The sequence below is a fragment of the Pleurodeles waltl genome, chromosome 1_2, assembly GCF_031143425.1.
Source record: "Pleurodeles waltl isolate 20211129_DDA chromosome 1_2, aPleWal1.hap1.20221129, whole genome shotgun sequence".
Lineage (NCBI taxonomy): Eukaryota > Metazoa > Chordata > Amphibia > Caudata > Salamandridae > Pleurodeles > Pleurodeles waltl.
Window position 1 is genome coordinate 1,133,188,620 of NC_090437.1, and position 17,446 is coordinate 1,133,206,065.

The 17,446-nt window shown below is 43.8% G+C and overlaps 1 protein-coding gene across 1 annotated transcript in view; it reads left to right on the forward strand.

The window, feature by feature from the left end:
• BOD1L1 (biorientation of chromosomes in cell division 1 like 1) overlaps nt 1-7,862 on the forward strand; it is a 301,369-nt gene extending 293,507 nt beyond the window's left edge. Inside the window, exon 19 of the mRNA XM_069202707.1 lies at nt 6,022-7,862. Coding sequence (XP_069058808.1) covers nt 6,022-6,142 — 121 coding nt within the window. The 3' untranslated portion in view covers nt 6,143-7,862. The remainder of the gene's footprint in view (nt 1-6,021) is intronic.
• Nucleotides 7,863-17,446: the final 9,584 nt, after the last annotated feature.

Here is a 17,446-nt window from a genome sequence, read left to right on the forward strand (position 1 = left end):
CATTCCACCAACGAGCAGTGGTCTGGACCATATTGTAAGTTAAAGCACAACTGTAAGCAGTAGTTTGCCTCTCTCATTTCATTTGTGCCTTTCTACCGGACCTTAGAAGCAACTAATTGTGACATTAGCTGGCAGCTGAATAAGATTTACATGCAAGTTGAATTTCTACAAATGTAATGTTGTGTATTTTCAGTAAGGCAGGAGGCATTTCCTTCAAGGCTTATCTGTCATTCCACAAACCTTTGTGAATGAGGTGAACGCTAATTATTCAGCTCTCTTCTTTTAGAGCTCTCTTCCCAGGATATTCCTGGGTGAACCATCATGTGAGGATGATGTTCACTTTTCTGGCTGTGTACATCCAGGGCAACGTATCACACTAAAAAGATCCCCACTCCATCTTGGTACCATATGGGCCATTGTTGTTCTATCTACCTATAACAAATTGTACCAAGAATACATGAAATTAAAACATCAAACATAAAAAGGTGTAAGGGATCGAACTAGATATTGCCTTGTGCAAAACTAAACAGCTATTCTGTTATTCTTTAATGCTAATGAATCCAATTTGCATGGCCACGTGATGAAACCGTCAACATTCTAAGGGGGGATGGAGGATTGTGCTTATTATTTTATTTATGTTTTTAAAACTTTTATATTGGCACAACTTGGGCCAAATGTGCACCAGAGCCGCCTCACAAGAATCCCCGGTATTTCTAATACAATAAATAGCAAGGCTTTAGAATTTTAGGTAGTAATCATTACAGCAATGCTTTATAAATAGTTACTAAATGGAAAAGGAAAAGTTTAACACCAGTTCAAGTCAAGAACATTCTAAATGTTATTCTTGTTCTGCGTCTGAAAGGTGTATTAGCAGAGCTTGCTTTTTCCACATTTGAGACAACTTATGAAGATTAGTGATCTGACAAATCAAATATTTAGAGTCCGATTCAGTAAATAGTTTCACAAATAACATTGAAGGAGCACCAGTCTGTTAGGAGGGTGAATTACATATTTTTCAAGAAAGTGGCATTTTAGGGAGTGCTTAAAATACTGAGTTGGTTGGTTACTCAAGGGTACAGGCAGTGTTCCATAACGTTGTTCCATGTTCTGGGAAAGCCCAAGACACAGCAGACCGTTTTGGAGCATTGAACTGGGAGACAATGATAAGCTTTGTTTCTCTCAATGCAGGATCTTTCAAAGATGGTCAGTTTGCATGCATGTCTTTGAATTTGTGCCTCTGTCTATTTGTCAGTTTATGATGATTTGACAGTCTGAAGAAATCCATTCCCCTGTTGCTCATTTTACTAATACCCTTCCCTCTCAAAACTGCCACTGATCTCATTTTGGGCAATACCAGAGATTAGTTGGAAGTTAGTGACCGTGCGGAGGAATCCTTGTTGTTTTTTGAGAAGCATCAATTCTCATGTACAGGCTTGTATCTGACACACATGCCTAACATGATGTTTTTGTGGCATTTGCTGTCCCTGGATAAAATGCCCTCCAGATACCCTTCAGGGAGAAGTATTCTTTCTGATTTGGGGTTCAGACCAACAGAACACCCAGGGTCCTTGCCTAAACCTCAATTCTGTTCAGACCTGATACCTCTAGGGGTGTCATAGCTTTCTAGTGACATTCATAGCATCAAAGGTGTGCCGAATTGACATTAATGGTCCCAGTCTAAGCGGTGCAGGAATTCCAATGTAGTGGTTCTGTATTCCTGCACCTGAAATTACAGATACTGGGAATATCACTTAATTCAAGGCGCAGCAAAGCCGTAGTGTTTCAACTTTCACCTTTAGGGTCCCCTAAGAAATGTATCACAGGATTTAATATTATTAGACCAGGTTCTCACAACACATGTCAGTTTACTGTGCCTTTTCCACACAAATTTCACCAGATTTTAATAGTTGGGAAATCTGGAATTATGGGGTGCATTATTACTGTGTTTGCTAGAACTCACAAGTCAGCCAGCTTGGCTAAATCATGCATTACATCATATTTGTGTCCTATAGTTGACTAAAATTTTAGGAAAGGCATCAGAAAGTTTAGGCTTGTTTCTGAGAGCTTGTTCGAGGGTAAGGGCTTTATGCTCAATGGAAATCCATGCCACTTTGAAAATGGCCTAACATTACTATAAAATATTTAATGTCTCCATTGTCTACCTGAAAAGCTCCCATGACGTCATTTCTAAGTTTTTCCCAGGGCATGTTAGAACTGTTAATGGAACACAAAAATGGCCTGAGTGTAACATGAGTTTTGTCTGAATGCTTAGGTTCAATACAATTCCTGGCCACAGTAATTACTTCCTTATCTAGTCCTGGCCACCAGTATGAACAACTGATTCTGTCCTTCATTTTTTATTATTTCTAGATTTCCCTCATGGCCAATATGCTACTCTCAATGATACTCTCAGTGAGAATTATTCTTCCTTCTTACCAAAAAGCATACAGCCCTTTGTTTCTTCCTTCAGCGACAAACCTTCCTAGCAAATTTGCACTCTGCGATTAATGTACTATCTTCATCTATATTCTCTTCCCGCTCCTTTTCACTTATACCATGGACTGCTTCCTCCAGAAAGCTAGCACCACAACATTCATTACATTTTATTTCCTGTATTTCTTTCACCTGCAGTGAAAAGTTTATTCAGTGCTTCACGGCGTTCAAGTGACCATTCTGATTTCTTTTCTTTCTTCAGCAAGTTCCGAATAGGATATGCTTTATCTGCAAAGTTGTTAGCAAATACAGAAAAACATTCAGCAAGACCCAGGAAAGATCACCTGTCATCCTTATTCTTTAGTGCTGGTGCATCTATGACAGCCTCCCTTAAGTTATGTTTTTGGTTTAATTACTTCACTTGTCACTTAATGTCTCAAATACATTACTCCTTTTTGTAATTTTACTTTAGGAATATTCTACTGTCAAACCATGTTCTCCAATATTTTCAGCATTTCTCTAACCTTAGCATCATATTTCACCTTTTATTTTCCCATAACTAGACTATCATCTTGAAAAAAGTTTTGTTTTCTGTATTCCTGAACAAGACAAACATCAGCCTTTGAAAAATAGCAGCAGCTCACACTAACCCATATGGAACTCTCAAGAAGCGGAAACATCCTATGTGCATTATGAAGGGGCTTAACCTTTTACATTCTGAGTGAAGAGACACCTGTTTATATGTCGCGGTTAAGTCAATGGCGGAAAACCACTTAATGCCCTTGATTAATGACAAGTACCCATTAATTGTAGGTAAGGGGTAATCTGGCTATAAATATTTTATTATTAAGGTTCCTTAAGTTAATACACAGTCTTACTTTACCATTGGCCAGTGTCACTACAACCAGGGCTACTACCCAATAAGAGGTTTCTACCTGTTCAATTACACTAGCATCTTGTAATTTTATTAAACATTGCTCCACCTCATTTCAGATGGATGTTGGAATATTTTCTGCGTTGTAAATACATGGTTGAAAAAAAAAAAAAGTATAATGTTGCACTATAATCCTTCAAGCATTCCAATATTTCCTGAAATAAAATGTAGGATCTCTCCTCCCTTACAGACATCACTGGCGCATGCCTGTTGGGATTAAATATCATTCCTAGCTCTCTTTGGTCTCTTCATCCTAAAATTTCTGGTCCCTTTTCTGCTATGTATAATTTACATTCTGCCTGCCCGTCTTTCAATTCAAATATAAGCTTACTGAACTCTTACATCTCTATGTGTCCTCCAATAAAACTCTCTGGATCCACATGATTTGCTCTGAGTTTTCTCCCAAATGTTTTTTATTTTAAAATACTATTCGGTTTCTTCCTATAAACTGTTTAGTAAGTTGTTCCCGAATCAGGAATATTAATTCACAGCCAGCTGTTTTCTTTACAGATCCATTATTTCCTAACGTATTCTCTCCAGCACTCAATATACAGTCATCTTCCTCGCATACTTTTGGTTCTATACTGTTTTCTGAACCATGGTATTTATCCACCTCCTCTTCCACAATGTGTTCAACCTTATCATACCTTTTTTAGCATACCCTTTTGATTCCACATCCTAAATATTTTTAGTTTAAAACAGGACACTTCTTGCTACTCACTAGATGATCCGAACCTCCACACCTAATTTATCTCCCTTGCAATACCTTCTGGATTTTCTTTATTGAAATTGGTCTTCATTAGATGTTTCCTTGACTCACTGAATGTGTCTTGTTTATCTTCCTACTACCTTTATTCTCTTCATTGTTTAAATGGCTTTTGCAGGTTTACCTGTACGTTCTGCTTTTTGTTTTATTTTAGTATAACTAATACTTTTTCAGATTTAATTCTCCATCTACCCATAGCCTATCTTGATTATTTGGGATAATTAGTGTGCATGATTTGGTCTCTAATGAGATCATCAGGATCCAATTCAGTATGCCAATGCCAGTTTGTGAAGTGAAGTGGCATAATCAAACACATTTTCGCCTTTATTTTGCACCCCTTGGTTAGATTGTTGCAGTCTATAGCCACATAAACAGCTGGAGAAAAGTATGTATTTAATTCCGCAAGTGTTTGCGCAAATATGACTTCTTGACCTAGTTCTCTGGGTTTCTTTTCTGTTCAGTTGTACACTTTCAATCTCTCGCTTATGAAATGCAGTACATTTGTATTTACTTTCCAGTCTTAAATCCTCCTCCTTGAATGTACAGGTAGTGCTAATATATTCTCTCCACTTCATCCATTTCATTTGAGCATCTGCATTTGTTGGTAAAAATGTTTGTGGAGAGTAAGGTTGAAGGTGTTCATCACACACATTTTACATTAGGTTAAAATCCAATATATTCAGATAACTGTGATATTTAGGTAACAATAAGATTACAAGAAGGTTACCAACTATAGTTCTCTATCTGATGTTATACCAGTACTAAAATTCCTTAAAAGGGTTTCGATCAGAATGTTTTAGGAGGAAAAGTTATGAATAGTAACAGAAAGCTACGAAATGGATTCAGTCTACATCTCACTATAACTTGATGTCCGATGATTAGTAGTACAATCTTTTAAATCATTCCTTAAAAAGCAGGCGCTTTCGCAACATTCATTTTCTTTACTCCCAATGCTCTGATGCTTAGCCTGTAGTCAACGCTTCCAAAATAGCAGTACGCAAGGTCACAGTGCATAACCTTGTGTGATTACTTATTGATGTGAGTGCATTGCTTTGAAAGTGGCCATAGCACATTTCCTTGATGGCTCACAGAGCGCATAAATAGAGAGCATACTTCTTTACAAGGGATGGCACGTGATGGTAGAACATCTCCAGTCCGCAGCGGTTGCTCCACACACAAGGAGCTCTCCAATGTCAGGGGATGGCTACAGATATTAGTTTTTTCTGTTGGCATTAGCCTTTCTGATACAGAGGTAAGCATATTGGAGTAAACAAGAGAAATCATCCCCACTAAAGTGACAGAAAGTTTTGAATCTTTTAAAGAAATAGGCAAAGATTGTCACCTTCTTTACTGATAAAGTCCAGCAGCAAGAATGAGCCACTAATGAGCAGCCAGTCCTTGTCATAATTGAACCTATAGTCATCTACGTGCTGACACTCAAGTTACCTAAGGGGCTGGCCAGTGTTCTGGTCTAAAGTATGAATGACACTCCCAGCAAAGGTAAGTTCCGAAGCAGGGTGACCCATTGCCCTCTTTATGTATGAATACTTTGTGGGCTGATGCAACCTGTGAATAACACTCCCACTGAAACATGCCTGAAATACGACCACCCAAAGCCCCACTATGTATATGTATTGTAATTTATTATGTATTATTATGTTTAATGGTTACTAGAGTCCCTGGGACTGCTTACATTGCCTTTAGACCAAACCTTAAAATGCATCCAGGTTTGAAGTCTTGGCCCATTATTTCTGAGTCTTAATTTGTGTTTAATGTATTTTTAGGCTTTTGTAAATATATTTGTATCTGCAGTATTAAACGCCTGTTAAACAATCGATTACCAGCTTTTCATCACAGTTTGTCATCTTGTTTCATTCTATAACTGCAGGTCAAAACTTCAGCCAGGATCCTCCATGAAACGTAGGAGAGAAACCAGTCCTCAACCTGCGCGAACACGTGGCCAGCAGGCCCAAGAGGAAACACAAATAAAACGAAGGAAACAGCAGTGATTTTGTTTTTTACTTTGTCTTTTTGTTTTACCAGCATTACTTCAAATGCAGACATTTTCGTTTTTAGAATATAGATGTTTTAGAGAAACTACTTTTGTTGAGGTCCCAAAACCAAATCCACTGTTGTGTTTTGTATTTGTTATCTAGAGTAATGAATCTGAACCTTGGGCTAAGGGATTCCAAGTGACATATTGCATTTGATAATTAAAGTCTCTTAATGTAATAAACCTAACTTAAGATCTCCCAGTATACTGTACCATACCTTTGTAATGTAATTTGTACATAGTTATGTAAAATATGTTGTACACTAAGAATCTAAATGTTACCAGTGTTAAACAGTTATTCTAGGGAGAGTATTACATAATATGTTTAATTTGTTTAACTTAGACATTGGTAGAAACACTTTAACATCTTTATTCACCAGAACTCCACAAATTAAAACACTGAAATCCTCCTAGAATGCCTTAATCCAACATTAATCATATTGTAGTAGTTTAAACTGCCAGTGTATATTGGTGTGTTTTTGATACTAATGTTCCTTAAAGTAGAAAAAAAATGTTTTGTTACAATTGGTAACTGGGGTAAATAAGAAAATCAACAAAAAGTGTTATTGGTTTGTTTGAATCTGTAAGGTATTTCTCACTTTCATATAGTGCAATACTAACTTGGGTGATACCAAATATAGTTTTCAGCTTGCCTATTAGAACAGGTAATTAACAGACTGGTTATGAATGAACAGCTTTGATAGTTTCAAAACGTTTGGATCTGTACATATTAGTTCACATTCTATTGATTTGCTGGAGCTAAGCTTTCTTTTTTTTTAAAACAGAATAAGAAAAATAAGGCTTCAGTGTTAATGTTGTGTATTATATACATATTTACAAAATGAAATCTGGTGCTATTTCCAGAATATTTTTCCAAGCAGTTTTCATTTGACAAGAGCTATGGCACTGTTTCTTTCCTGATGCTTTATTTTATTACTGTTGTATGCAGTGTCATGATAAATATGTTGCCAAATGAAATGGAATGCGTTTCAAACTATTTGTTTTTATTGTTCGTTTTAATTTAATTCAGTGTTGTCACAATGTATGTTTTCCCAAGTCAAACAGTGCTTAGTTTCTTACCAAATGTTTCATGTATATATTATAAAGACGTTTTTAACAAATTAAATTGTGGGATGTTTTATTTTTACCGTGCAGCAACACTTAACACATCACCTGGAAAAATGTAAACAGGATTTTAATGTAGCTTTGCATTTAGGTATGTGGAGACATGTTTGAAGTGGTGGTTGTGTACTTTCCTGGCCAAAAAATTATCTGTTAGTTGATTTTGTTAAAGAATTGAAAGAGGGTCTGCAAACTTTTGTCCTGATGGAAACTACTTCTCATTTATTCCTCACCTTACGAATGTCCCACAGGTGTCACATTGTATTTGGAAAACGTTTACCCCTAGCAGTTGCTCTCTTGTACTTGATCTTTGAATCTCTCATCCATATTAGCTGCTCACACTCTTGGGTGCTAATTTCGGTATTGGCTTTTTTTGCATTTTACACACAAATGACACGTTTTGTTGTGGGTAAATGGTGTACCTAGAAGGATTTTTTTTTACTATGGCCTGTTTATGTATGTTGGACAATGTATCTTTGAAGCCTTGAAAACGTCATCAAAGACAAAACACATGTCGGCTGCCTGATTCTTCTGGAATAAACATCTCAATCTTACTACTGAACTTGCGTATTAACTGGACTTACTCGATGGTCATTTACTATTTTGGGACAGTTTGATCTGCTCTGGGTGTGCTTCATGTTGATGTGGAATCGTCTCTCGCACTTTATGACACTAATTTGGCAGCATAGTATCTCCATCTGTTGAGCAGTCTGTTGAAATTTTTTACTGTCTACCTAAGGGAAGTGCGACATATATTATTCCACTGCTACCATCTTTTCTCTTCATTATTTGTGTGTAGTGTCTTAGATTTGACTGTGGTCCGTCAGCGCGAACTCTTACTCTTTGTTTCAACCAGTGGCAATCAAGGAGCAGGACTTTAAACATTTTTTGGTTAGGGCGTGCAACAAAACACCTGAACAGTCCCTTTCCCCTCCTTGAGGTAAGACACCAAACGAGACAGGGAACAGTCCACCAAGGGATCTTACTGCAAAAAAACAAAAGAATGACCACAGGAAGCAGAAGTCCCCTTCTTGCTTGATGAAACGATCTAAGGCCCACTCGGAGGCCTGATGCCATTTCCTGATGCTGGTCTTTTCCTAATCACCTGTGTGTTGTCCAGTTCTGAAAAGGGGAAAGCTGGAGATCCTGGCTTCATCTGCCGAATTGACTTAGTTTTTGGGCTTTAGTCAGACCATATTATACAGTTTATGGACATCCCAACTACACTCTGAAGTGCACCCTAAATTTAGGCCTTTGTCTGCCGGTATGGCAGTATGGGCGTGTAGGAAGTTGGCTCTGTATGTGCTATTTCAAAGTAAGGAATAGCATGCACAGAGTCCAAGGGTTCCCCTTAGAGGTAAAATAGTGGTAAAAAGAGATAATACTAATGCTCTATTTTGTGGTAGTGTGGTCGAGCAGTAGGCTTATCCAAGGAGTAGTGTTAAGCATTTGTTGTACATACACATAGACAATAAATGAGGTACACACACTCAGAGACAAATCCAGCCAATAGGTTTTGTTATAGAAAAATATCTTTTCTTAGTTTATTTTAAGAACCACAGGTTCAAATTCTACATGTAATATCTCATTCGAAAGGTATTGCAGGTAAGTACTTTAGGAACTTCAAATCATCAAAATTGCATGTATACTTTTCAAGTTATTCACAAATAGCTGTTTTAAAAGTGGACACTTAGTGCAATTTTCACAGTTCCTAGGGGAGGTAAGTATTTGTTAGGTTAACCAGGTAAGTAAGACACTTACAGGGCTTAGTTCTTGGTCCAAGGTAGCCCACCGTTGGGGGTTCAGAGCAACCCCAAAGTCACCACACCAGCAGCTCAGGGCCGGTCAGGTGCAGAGTTCAAAGTGGTGCCCAAAACACATAGGCTAGAATGGAGAGAAGGGGGTGCCCCGGTTCCGGTCTGCTTGCAGGTAAGTACCCGCGTCTTCGGAGGGCAGACCAGGGGGGTTTTGTAGGGCACCGGGGGGGACACAAGTCCACACAGAAATTTCACCCTCAGCGGCGCGGGGGCGGCCGGGTGCAGTGTAGAAACAAGCGTCGGGTTCGCAATGTTAGTCTATGAGAGATCTCGGGATCTCTTCAGCGCTGCAGGCAGGAAAGGGGGGGATTCCTCGGGGAAACCTCCACTTGGGCAAGGGAGAGGGACTCCTGGGGGTCACTTCTCCAGTGAAAGTCCGGTCCTTCCGGTCCTGGGGGCTGCGGGTGCAGGGTCTCTCCCAGGCGTCGGGACTTTAGGTTCAAAGAGTCGCGGTCAGGGGAAGCCTCGGGATTCCCTCTGCAGGCGGCGCTGTGGGGGCTCAGGGGGGACAGGTTTTGGTACTCACAGTATCAGAGTAGTCCTGGGGTCCCTCCTGAGGTGTTGGATCTCCACCAGCCGAGTCGGGGTCGCCGGGTGCAGTGTTGCAAGTCTCACGCTTCTTGCGGGGAGCTTGCAGGGTTCTTTCAAGGCTGCTGGAATCAAAGTTGCAGCCTTTCTTGGAGCAGGTCCGCTGTCCTCGGGAGTTTCTTGTCTTTTCGAAGTAGGGGCAGTCCTCAGAGGATGTCGAGGTCGCTGGTCCCTTTGGAAGGCGTCGCTGGAGCAGGATCTTTGGAAGGCAGGAGACAGGCCGGTGAGTTTCTGGAGCCAAGGCAGTTGTCGTCTTCTGGTCTTCCGCTGCAGGGGTTTTCAGCTGGGCAGTCCTTCTTCTTGTAGTTGCAGGAATCTAATTTTCTAGGGTTCAGGGTAGCCCTTAAATACTAAATTTAAGGGCGTGTTTAGGTCTGGGGGGTTAGTAGCCAATTGCTACTAGCCCTGAGGGTGGGTACACCCTCTTTGTGCCTCCTCCCAAGGGGAGGTGGTCACAATCCTAACCCTATTGGGGGAATCCTCCATCTGCAAGATGGAGGATTTCTAAAAGTTAGAGTCACTTCAGCTCAGGACACCTTAGGGGCTGTCCTGACTGGCCAGTGACTCCTCCTTGTTTTTCTCATTATTTTCTCCGGCCTTGCCGCCAAAAGTGGGGCCTGGCCGGAGGGGGCGGGCAACTCCACTAGCTGGAGTGTCCTGCTGGGTTGGCACAAAGGAGGTGAGCCTTTGAGGCTCACCGCCAGGTGTGACAATTCCTGCCTGGGGGAGGTGTTAGCATCTCCACCCAGTGCAGGCTTTGTTACTGGCCTCAGAGTGACAAAGGCACTCTCCCCATGGGGCCAGCAACATGTCTCGGTTTGTGGCAGGCTGCTAAAACTAGTCAGCCTACACAGATAGTCGGTTAAGTTTCAGGGGGCACCTCTAAGGTGCCCTCTGTGGTGTATTTTACAATAAAATGTACACTGGCATCAGTGTGCATTTATTGTGCTGAGAAGTTTGATACCAAACTTCCCAGTTTTCAGTGTAGCCATTATGGTGCTGTGGAGTTCGTGTAAAACAGACTCCCAGACCATATACTCTTATGGCTACCCTGCACTTACAATGTCTAAGGTTTTGCTTAGACACTGTAGGGGCACAGTGCTCATGCACTGGTACCCTCACCTATGGTATAGTGCACCCTGCCTTAGGGCTGTAAGGCCTGCTAGAGGGGTGTCTTACCTATACTGTATAGGCAGTGAGAGGCTGGCATGGCACCCTGAGGGGAGTGCCATGTCGACTTACTCATTTTGTTCTCACCAGCACACACAGGCTTGTAAGCAGTGTGTCTGTGCTGAGTGAGGGGTCTCTAGGGTGGCATAATGCATGCTACAGCCCTTAGAGACCTTCCCTGGCATCAGGGCCCTTGGTACCAGAGGTACCAGTTACAAGGGACTTATCTGGATGCCAGGGTGTGCCAATTGTGGAAACAATGGTACATTTTAGGTGAAAGAACACTGGTGCTGGGGCCTGGTTAGCAGGGTCCCAGCACACTTCTCAGTCAAGTCAGCATCAGTATCAGGCAAAAAGTGGGGGGTAACTGCAACAGGGAGCCATTTCTTTACACAAGCCGCCCCCAGCCCACAGGCCAGGAGACTCAGCCAACGCTGGAAGAGTCTTCCTAGTCTGTCAGGCGAGGAAGAGTAGAGGAAATGGCTGGTTTGTTGCAGGGCCTACTCTGCCTTACATCCTCCTGTTCAGGTCATTCCCTCTGGGGAACTGACCCACTTCCACAGTGATAGGACCTAGTCTGAACTGCCTCTTGTCTGTGCTTTTTATGTCTTCACCCATTCTCTCTATTTTGAGGTCAGAGGTATCCACCTCTGCTAATCTTATCTTAGCCAGGGTCACCCCTAGCTTACCCAAAGAGGTTACCCAGAGCTGGAGTAACCCCACCATGACCAACAGGGTCAGGGGGCCTAACTTGTTATTTGGCATGGGGTCAGACCACCAGGCCAAGGATAGTGTAGCCATAAAGGCTAACACCCAGCAGAGGCCACTGACAGCTGTCAGTGCCCAGAACCACACCTTTAGCTCTTCACCTACAAGGGAAGGGGCTAAGTTACAGGCCTCTTTGGGTTCAGGTTGCCTGTCTGCTGTATTAGAGTGGGGGGTTACCACATCTTGTAGTAAACACCCTTCTTCCACTCTTTCTTCTGTTAGCTGAGGAGCCACCCACTCAGGTTTAACAGTTGCCTGACTAGCCAGGACTTCTTGTGGGTCAGGTTGGACTTTATCAGGGCCATTTTTGGAGTTCTCCCCTACTGGAGCAGAATCTCCTTGGCTTGCTGTAACCTTGGCTAAAGGTTGTCCACCCTTCCTACTCTGTTTTCTTTTCTTCTTCTTCTGGGGCCTGCTTGCATTTACTGCAGAGGCAGGACTTCCAGAATCCTTGGGAGAGGACTGGCACTGGACCAGTTCCTCTCTTGGGCTCTGACTAACCTCTGGGTAGTCATTTCCAAGGAGACAATCAAGGGGGAGGTCTGTACTGACTACTACCCTTCTCCAGCTAAGAGTGCCACCCACTTCTATGGGTACTAAAGCCACAGGCCTCTTAGTGACCCTGTCTAGGCTAACTCTTACCCTGGCAGTCTCACCTGGGATGTACTGGTTTGAGAGCACCAGCCTGTCATGCACAATAGTGTGACTGGCACAAGTGTCTCTCAGGGCAGTGGTTGGGATCCCATTCACCAGTAGGTGGTGGAAGTGTCTACTTCCCTCTGGAATCTCCAACTCACCTGTTGGGCCCTGTTTCCAGTTGAAGGCTATGAAGACCTCCTCATCTGAGGAGTCATCTCCCATGGCTACACTGGTTACCCCTGGAATCGTGTTCTGGGGTTTGTTTTTGGGACAAGAAGTGTCCTTGGTGTGGTGCCCAGACTGTTTACAGTTGTGGCACCATGCTTTAGTGGCATCCCAGTTCTTACCCTGGTACCCACCTTTGTTTTGGGTTGTGTCTTGGGGCCCACCCACCTGTTCTGGTTTTTGGGGGCCTACAGAGGACTCTTTTTCTTTGTTTCTAGTGTCACCCACTTTCTCCTGGGGAGTTTTTTGAACCCCTTTCTTTTGTTCACCCCCAGTGGAAGTTTTGGTTACCCTAGTCTTGACCCAGTGGTCTGCCTTCTTTCCCAATTCTTGGGGAGAAATTGGACCTAGGTCTACCAGATACTGATGCAACTTTTCATTGAAGCAGTTACTTAAAATGTGTTCTTTCATAAACAAATTATAAAGCCCAACATAGTCACACACTTCATTTCCAGTTAACCAACCATCTAGTGTTTTTACTGAGTAGTCTACAAAATCAACCCAGGTCTGGCTCGAGGATTTTTGAGCCCCCCTGAATCTAATTCTATACTCCTCAGTGGAGAATCCAAAGCCCTCAATCAGGGTACCCTTCATGAGGTCATAAGATTCTGCATCTTTTCCAGAGAGTGTGAGGAGTCTATCCCTACACTTTCCAGTGAACATTTCCCAAAGGAGAGCACCCCAGTGAGATCTGTTTACTTTTCTGGTTACACAAGCCCTCTCAAAAGCTGTGAACCATTTGGTGATGTCATCACCATCTTCATATTTTGTTACAATCCCTTTGGGGATTTTTAGGATGTCAGGAGAATCTCTGACCCTATTTAAGTTGCTGCCACCATCGATGGGACCTAGGCCCATCTCTTTTCTTTCCCTTTCTATGGCTAGGAGCTGCTTTTCCAAAGCCAATCTTTTGACCATCCTGGCTAACAGGGGGTCATCTTCACTGGAGTTATCCTCAGTGATTTCAGAGGTGTTGGTCTCTCCTGTGAGGGAACCAGCATCTCTGACTATTATTTTTGGAGACAGGGCTTGAGAGGCCCTGGTCTCCCTATTTAGGACTGGAAGGGGGGAATTGCCCTCCAAGTCACTAATTTCTTCCTCTGTGAAGTCATCCTCAGAGGGGTTGGCTTTTTCAAACTCTGCCAACAGCTCCTGGAGCTGAATTTTGGTAGGTCTGGAGCCAATGGTTATTTTCTTTATATTACAGAGAGACCTTAGCTCCCTCATCTTAAGATGGAGGTAAGGTGTGGTGTCGAGTTCCACCACATTCATCTCTGTATCAGACATTATTTTGCTAAGAGTTGGAAGACTTTTTAAAGAATCTAAAACTGTTTCTAGAATCTAATTTCAAACTTTTAACAAACTTTTAAACTCTAAAAGACAATGCTAAACAGGGACTTAACACACAAGGCCCTAGCAGGACTTTTAAGAATTTAGAAAAATTTCAAATTGCAAAAATCAATTTCTAATGACAATTTTGGAATTTGTCGTGTGATCAGGTATTGGCTGAGTAGTCCAGCAAATGCAAAGTCTTGTACCCCACCGCTGATCCACCAATGTAGGAAGTTGGCTCTGTATGTGCTATTTCAAAGTAAGGAATAGCATGCACAGAGTCCAAGGGTTCCCCTTAGAGGTAAAATAGTGGTAAAAAGAGATAATACTAATGCTCTATTTTGTGGTTGTGTGGTCGAGCAGTAGGCTTATCCAAGGAGTAGTGTTAAGCATTTGTTGTACATACACATAGACAATAAATGAGGTACACACACTCAGAGACAAATCCAGCCAATAGGTTTTGTTATAGAAAAATATCTTTTCTTAGTTTATTTTAAGAACCACAGGTTCAAATTCTACATGTAATATCTCATTCGAAAGGTATTGCAGGTAAGTACTTTAGGAACTTCAAATCATCAAAATTGCATGTATACTTTTCAAGTTATTCACAAATAGCTGTTTTAAAAGTGGACACTTAGTGCAATTTTCACAGTTCCTAGGGGAGGTAAGTATTTGTTAGGTTAACCAGGTAAGTAAGACACTTACAGGGCTTAGTTCTTGGTCCAAGGTAGCCCACCGTTGGGGGTTCAGAGCAACCCCAAAGTCACCACACCAGCAGCTCAGGGCCGGTCAGGTGCAGAGTTCAAAGTGGTGCCCAAAACACATAGGCTAGAATGGAGAGAAGGGGGTGCCCCGGTTCCGGTCTGCTTGCAGGTAAGTACCCGCGTCTTCGGAGGGCAGACCAGGGGGGTTTTGTAGGGCACCGGGGGGGACACAAGTCCACACAGAAATTTCACCCTCAGCGGCGCGGGGGCGGCCGGGTGCAGTGTAGAAACAAGCGTCGGGTTCGCAATGTTAGTCTATGAGAGATCTCGGGATCTCTTCAGCGCTGCAGGCAGGAAAGGGGGGGATTCCTCGGGGAAACCTCCACTTGGGCAAGGGAGAGGGACTCCTGGGGGTCACTTCTCCAGTGAAAGTCCGGTCCTTCCGGTCCTGGGGGCTGCGGGTGCAGGGTCTCTCCCAGGCGTCGGGACTTTAGGTTCAAAGAGTCGCGGTCAGGGGAAGCCTCGGGATTCCCTCTGCAGGCGGCGCTGTGGGGGCTCAGGGGGGACAGGTTTTGGTACTCACAGTATCAGAGTAGTCCTGGGGTCCCTCCTGAGGTGTTGGATCTCCACCAGCCGAGTCGGGGTCGCCGGGTGCAGTGTTGCAAGTCTCACGCTTCTTGCGGGGAGCTTGCAGGGTTCTTTCAAGGCTGCTGGAATCAAAGTTGCAGCCTTTCTTGGAGCAGGTCCGCTGTCCTCGGGAGTTTCTTGTCTTTTCGAAGTAGGGGCAGTCCTCAGAGGATGTCGAGGTCGCTGGTCCCTTTGGAAGGCGTCGCTGGAGCAGGATCTTTGGAAGGCAGGAGACAGGCCGGTGAGTTTCTGGAGCCAAGGCAGTTGTCGTCTTCTGGTCTTCCGCTGCAGGGGTTTTCAGCTGGGCAGTCCTTCTTCTTGTAGTTGCAGGAATCTAATTTTCTAGGGTTCAGGGTAGCCCTTAAATACTAAATTTAAGGGCGTGTTTAGGTCTGGGGGGTTAGTAGCCAATTGCTACTAGCCCTGAGGGTGGGTACACCCTCTTTGTGCCTCCTCCCAAGGGGAGGTGGTCACAATCCTAACCCTATTGGGGGAATCCTCCATCTGCAAGATGGAGGATTTCTAAAAGTTAGAGTCACTTCAGCTCAGGACACCTTAGGGGCTGTCCTGACTGGCCAGTGACTCCTCCTTGTTTTTCTCATTATTTTCTCCGGCCTTGCCGCCAAAAGTGGGGCCTGGCCGGAGGGGGCGGGCAACTCCACTAGCTGGAGTGTCCTGCTGGGTTGGCACAAAGGAGGTGAGCCTTTGAGGCTCACCGCCAGGTGTGACAATTCCTGCCTGGGGGAGGTGTTAGCATCTCCACCCAGTGCAGGCTTTGTTACTGGCCTCAGAGTGACAAAGGCACTCTCCCCATGGGGCCAGCAACATGTCTCGGTTTGTGGCAGGCTGCTAAAACTAGTCAGCCTACACAGATAGTCGGTTAAGTTTCAGGGGGCACCTCTAAGGTGCCCTCTGTGGTGTATTTTACAATAAAATGTACACTGGCATCAGTGTGCATTTATTGTGCTGAGAAGTTTGATACCAAACTTCCCAGTTTTCAGTGTAGCCATTATGGTGCTGTGGAGTTCGTGTAAAACAGACTCCCAGACCATATACTCTTATGGCTACCCTGCACTTACAATGTCTAAGGTTTTGCTTAGACACTGTAGGGGCACAGTGCTCATGCACTGGTACCCTCACCTATGGTATAGTGCACCCTGCCTTAGGGCTGTAAGGCCTGCTAGAGGGGTGTCTTACCTATACTGTATAGGCAGTGAGAGGCTGGCATGGCACCCTGAGGGGAGTGCCATGTCGACTTACTCATTTTGTTCTCACCAGCACACACAGGCTTGTAAGCAGTGTGTCTGTGCTGAGTGAGGGGTCTCTAGGGTGGCATAATGCATGCTACAGCCCTTAGAGACCTTCCCTGGCATCAGGGCCCTTGGTACCAGAGGTACCAGTTACAAGGGACTTATCTGGATGCCAGGGTGTGCCAATTGTGGAAACAATGGTACATTTTAGGTGAAAGAACACTGGTGCTGGGGCCTGGTTAGCAGGGTCCCAGCACACTTCTCAGTCAAGTCAGCATCAGTATCAGGCAAAAAGTGGGGGGTAACTGCAACAGGGAGCCATTTCTTTACACAAGCCGCCCCCAGCCCACAGGCCAGGAGACTCAGCCAACGCTGGAAGAGTCTTCCTAGTCTGTCAGGCGAGGAAGAGTAGAGGAAATGGCTGGTTTGTTGCAGGGCCTACTCTGCCTTACATCCTCCTGTTCAGGTCATTCCCTCTGGGGAACTGACCCACTTCCACAGTGATAGGACCTAGTCTGAACTGCCTCTTGTCTGTGCTTTTTATGTCTTCACCCATTCTCTCTATTTTGAGGTCAGAGGTATCCACCTCTGCTAATCTTATCTTAGCCAGGGTCACCCCTAGCTTACCCAAAGAGGTTACCCAGAGCTGGAGTAACCCCACCATGACCAACAGGGTCAGGGGGCCTAACTTGTTATTTGGCATGGGGTCAGACCACCAGGCCAAGGATAGTGTAGCCATAAAGGCTAACACCCAGCAGAGGCCACTGACAGCTGTCAGTGCCCAGAACCACACCTTTAGCTCTTCACCTACAAGGGAAGGGGCTAAGTTACAGGCCTCTTTGGGTTCAGGTTGCCTGTCTGCTGTATTAGAGTGGGGGGTTACCACATCTTGTAGTAAACACCCTTCTTCCACTCTTTCTTCTGTTAGCTGAGGAGCCACCCACTCAGGTTTAACAGTTGCCTGACTAGCCAGGACTTCTTGTGGGTCAGGTTGGACTTTATCAGGGCCATTTTTGGA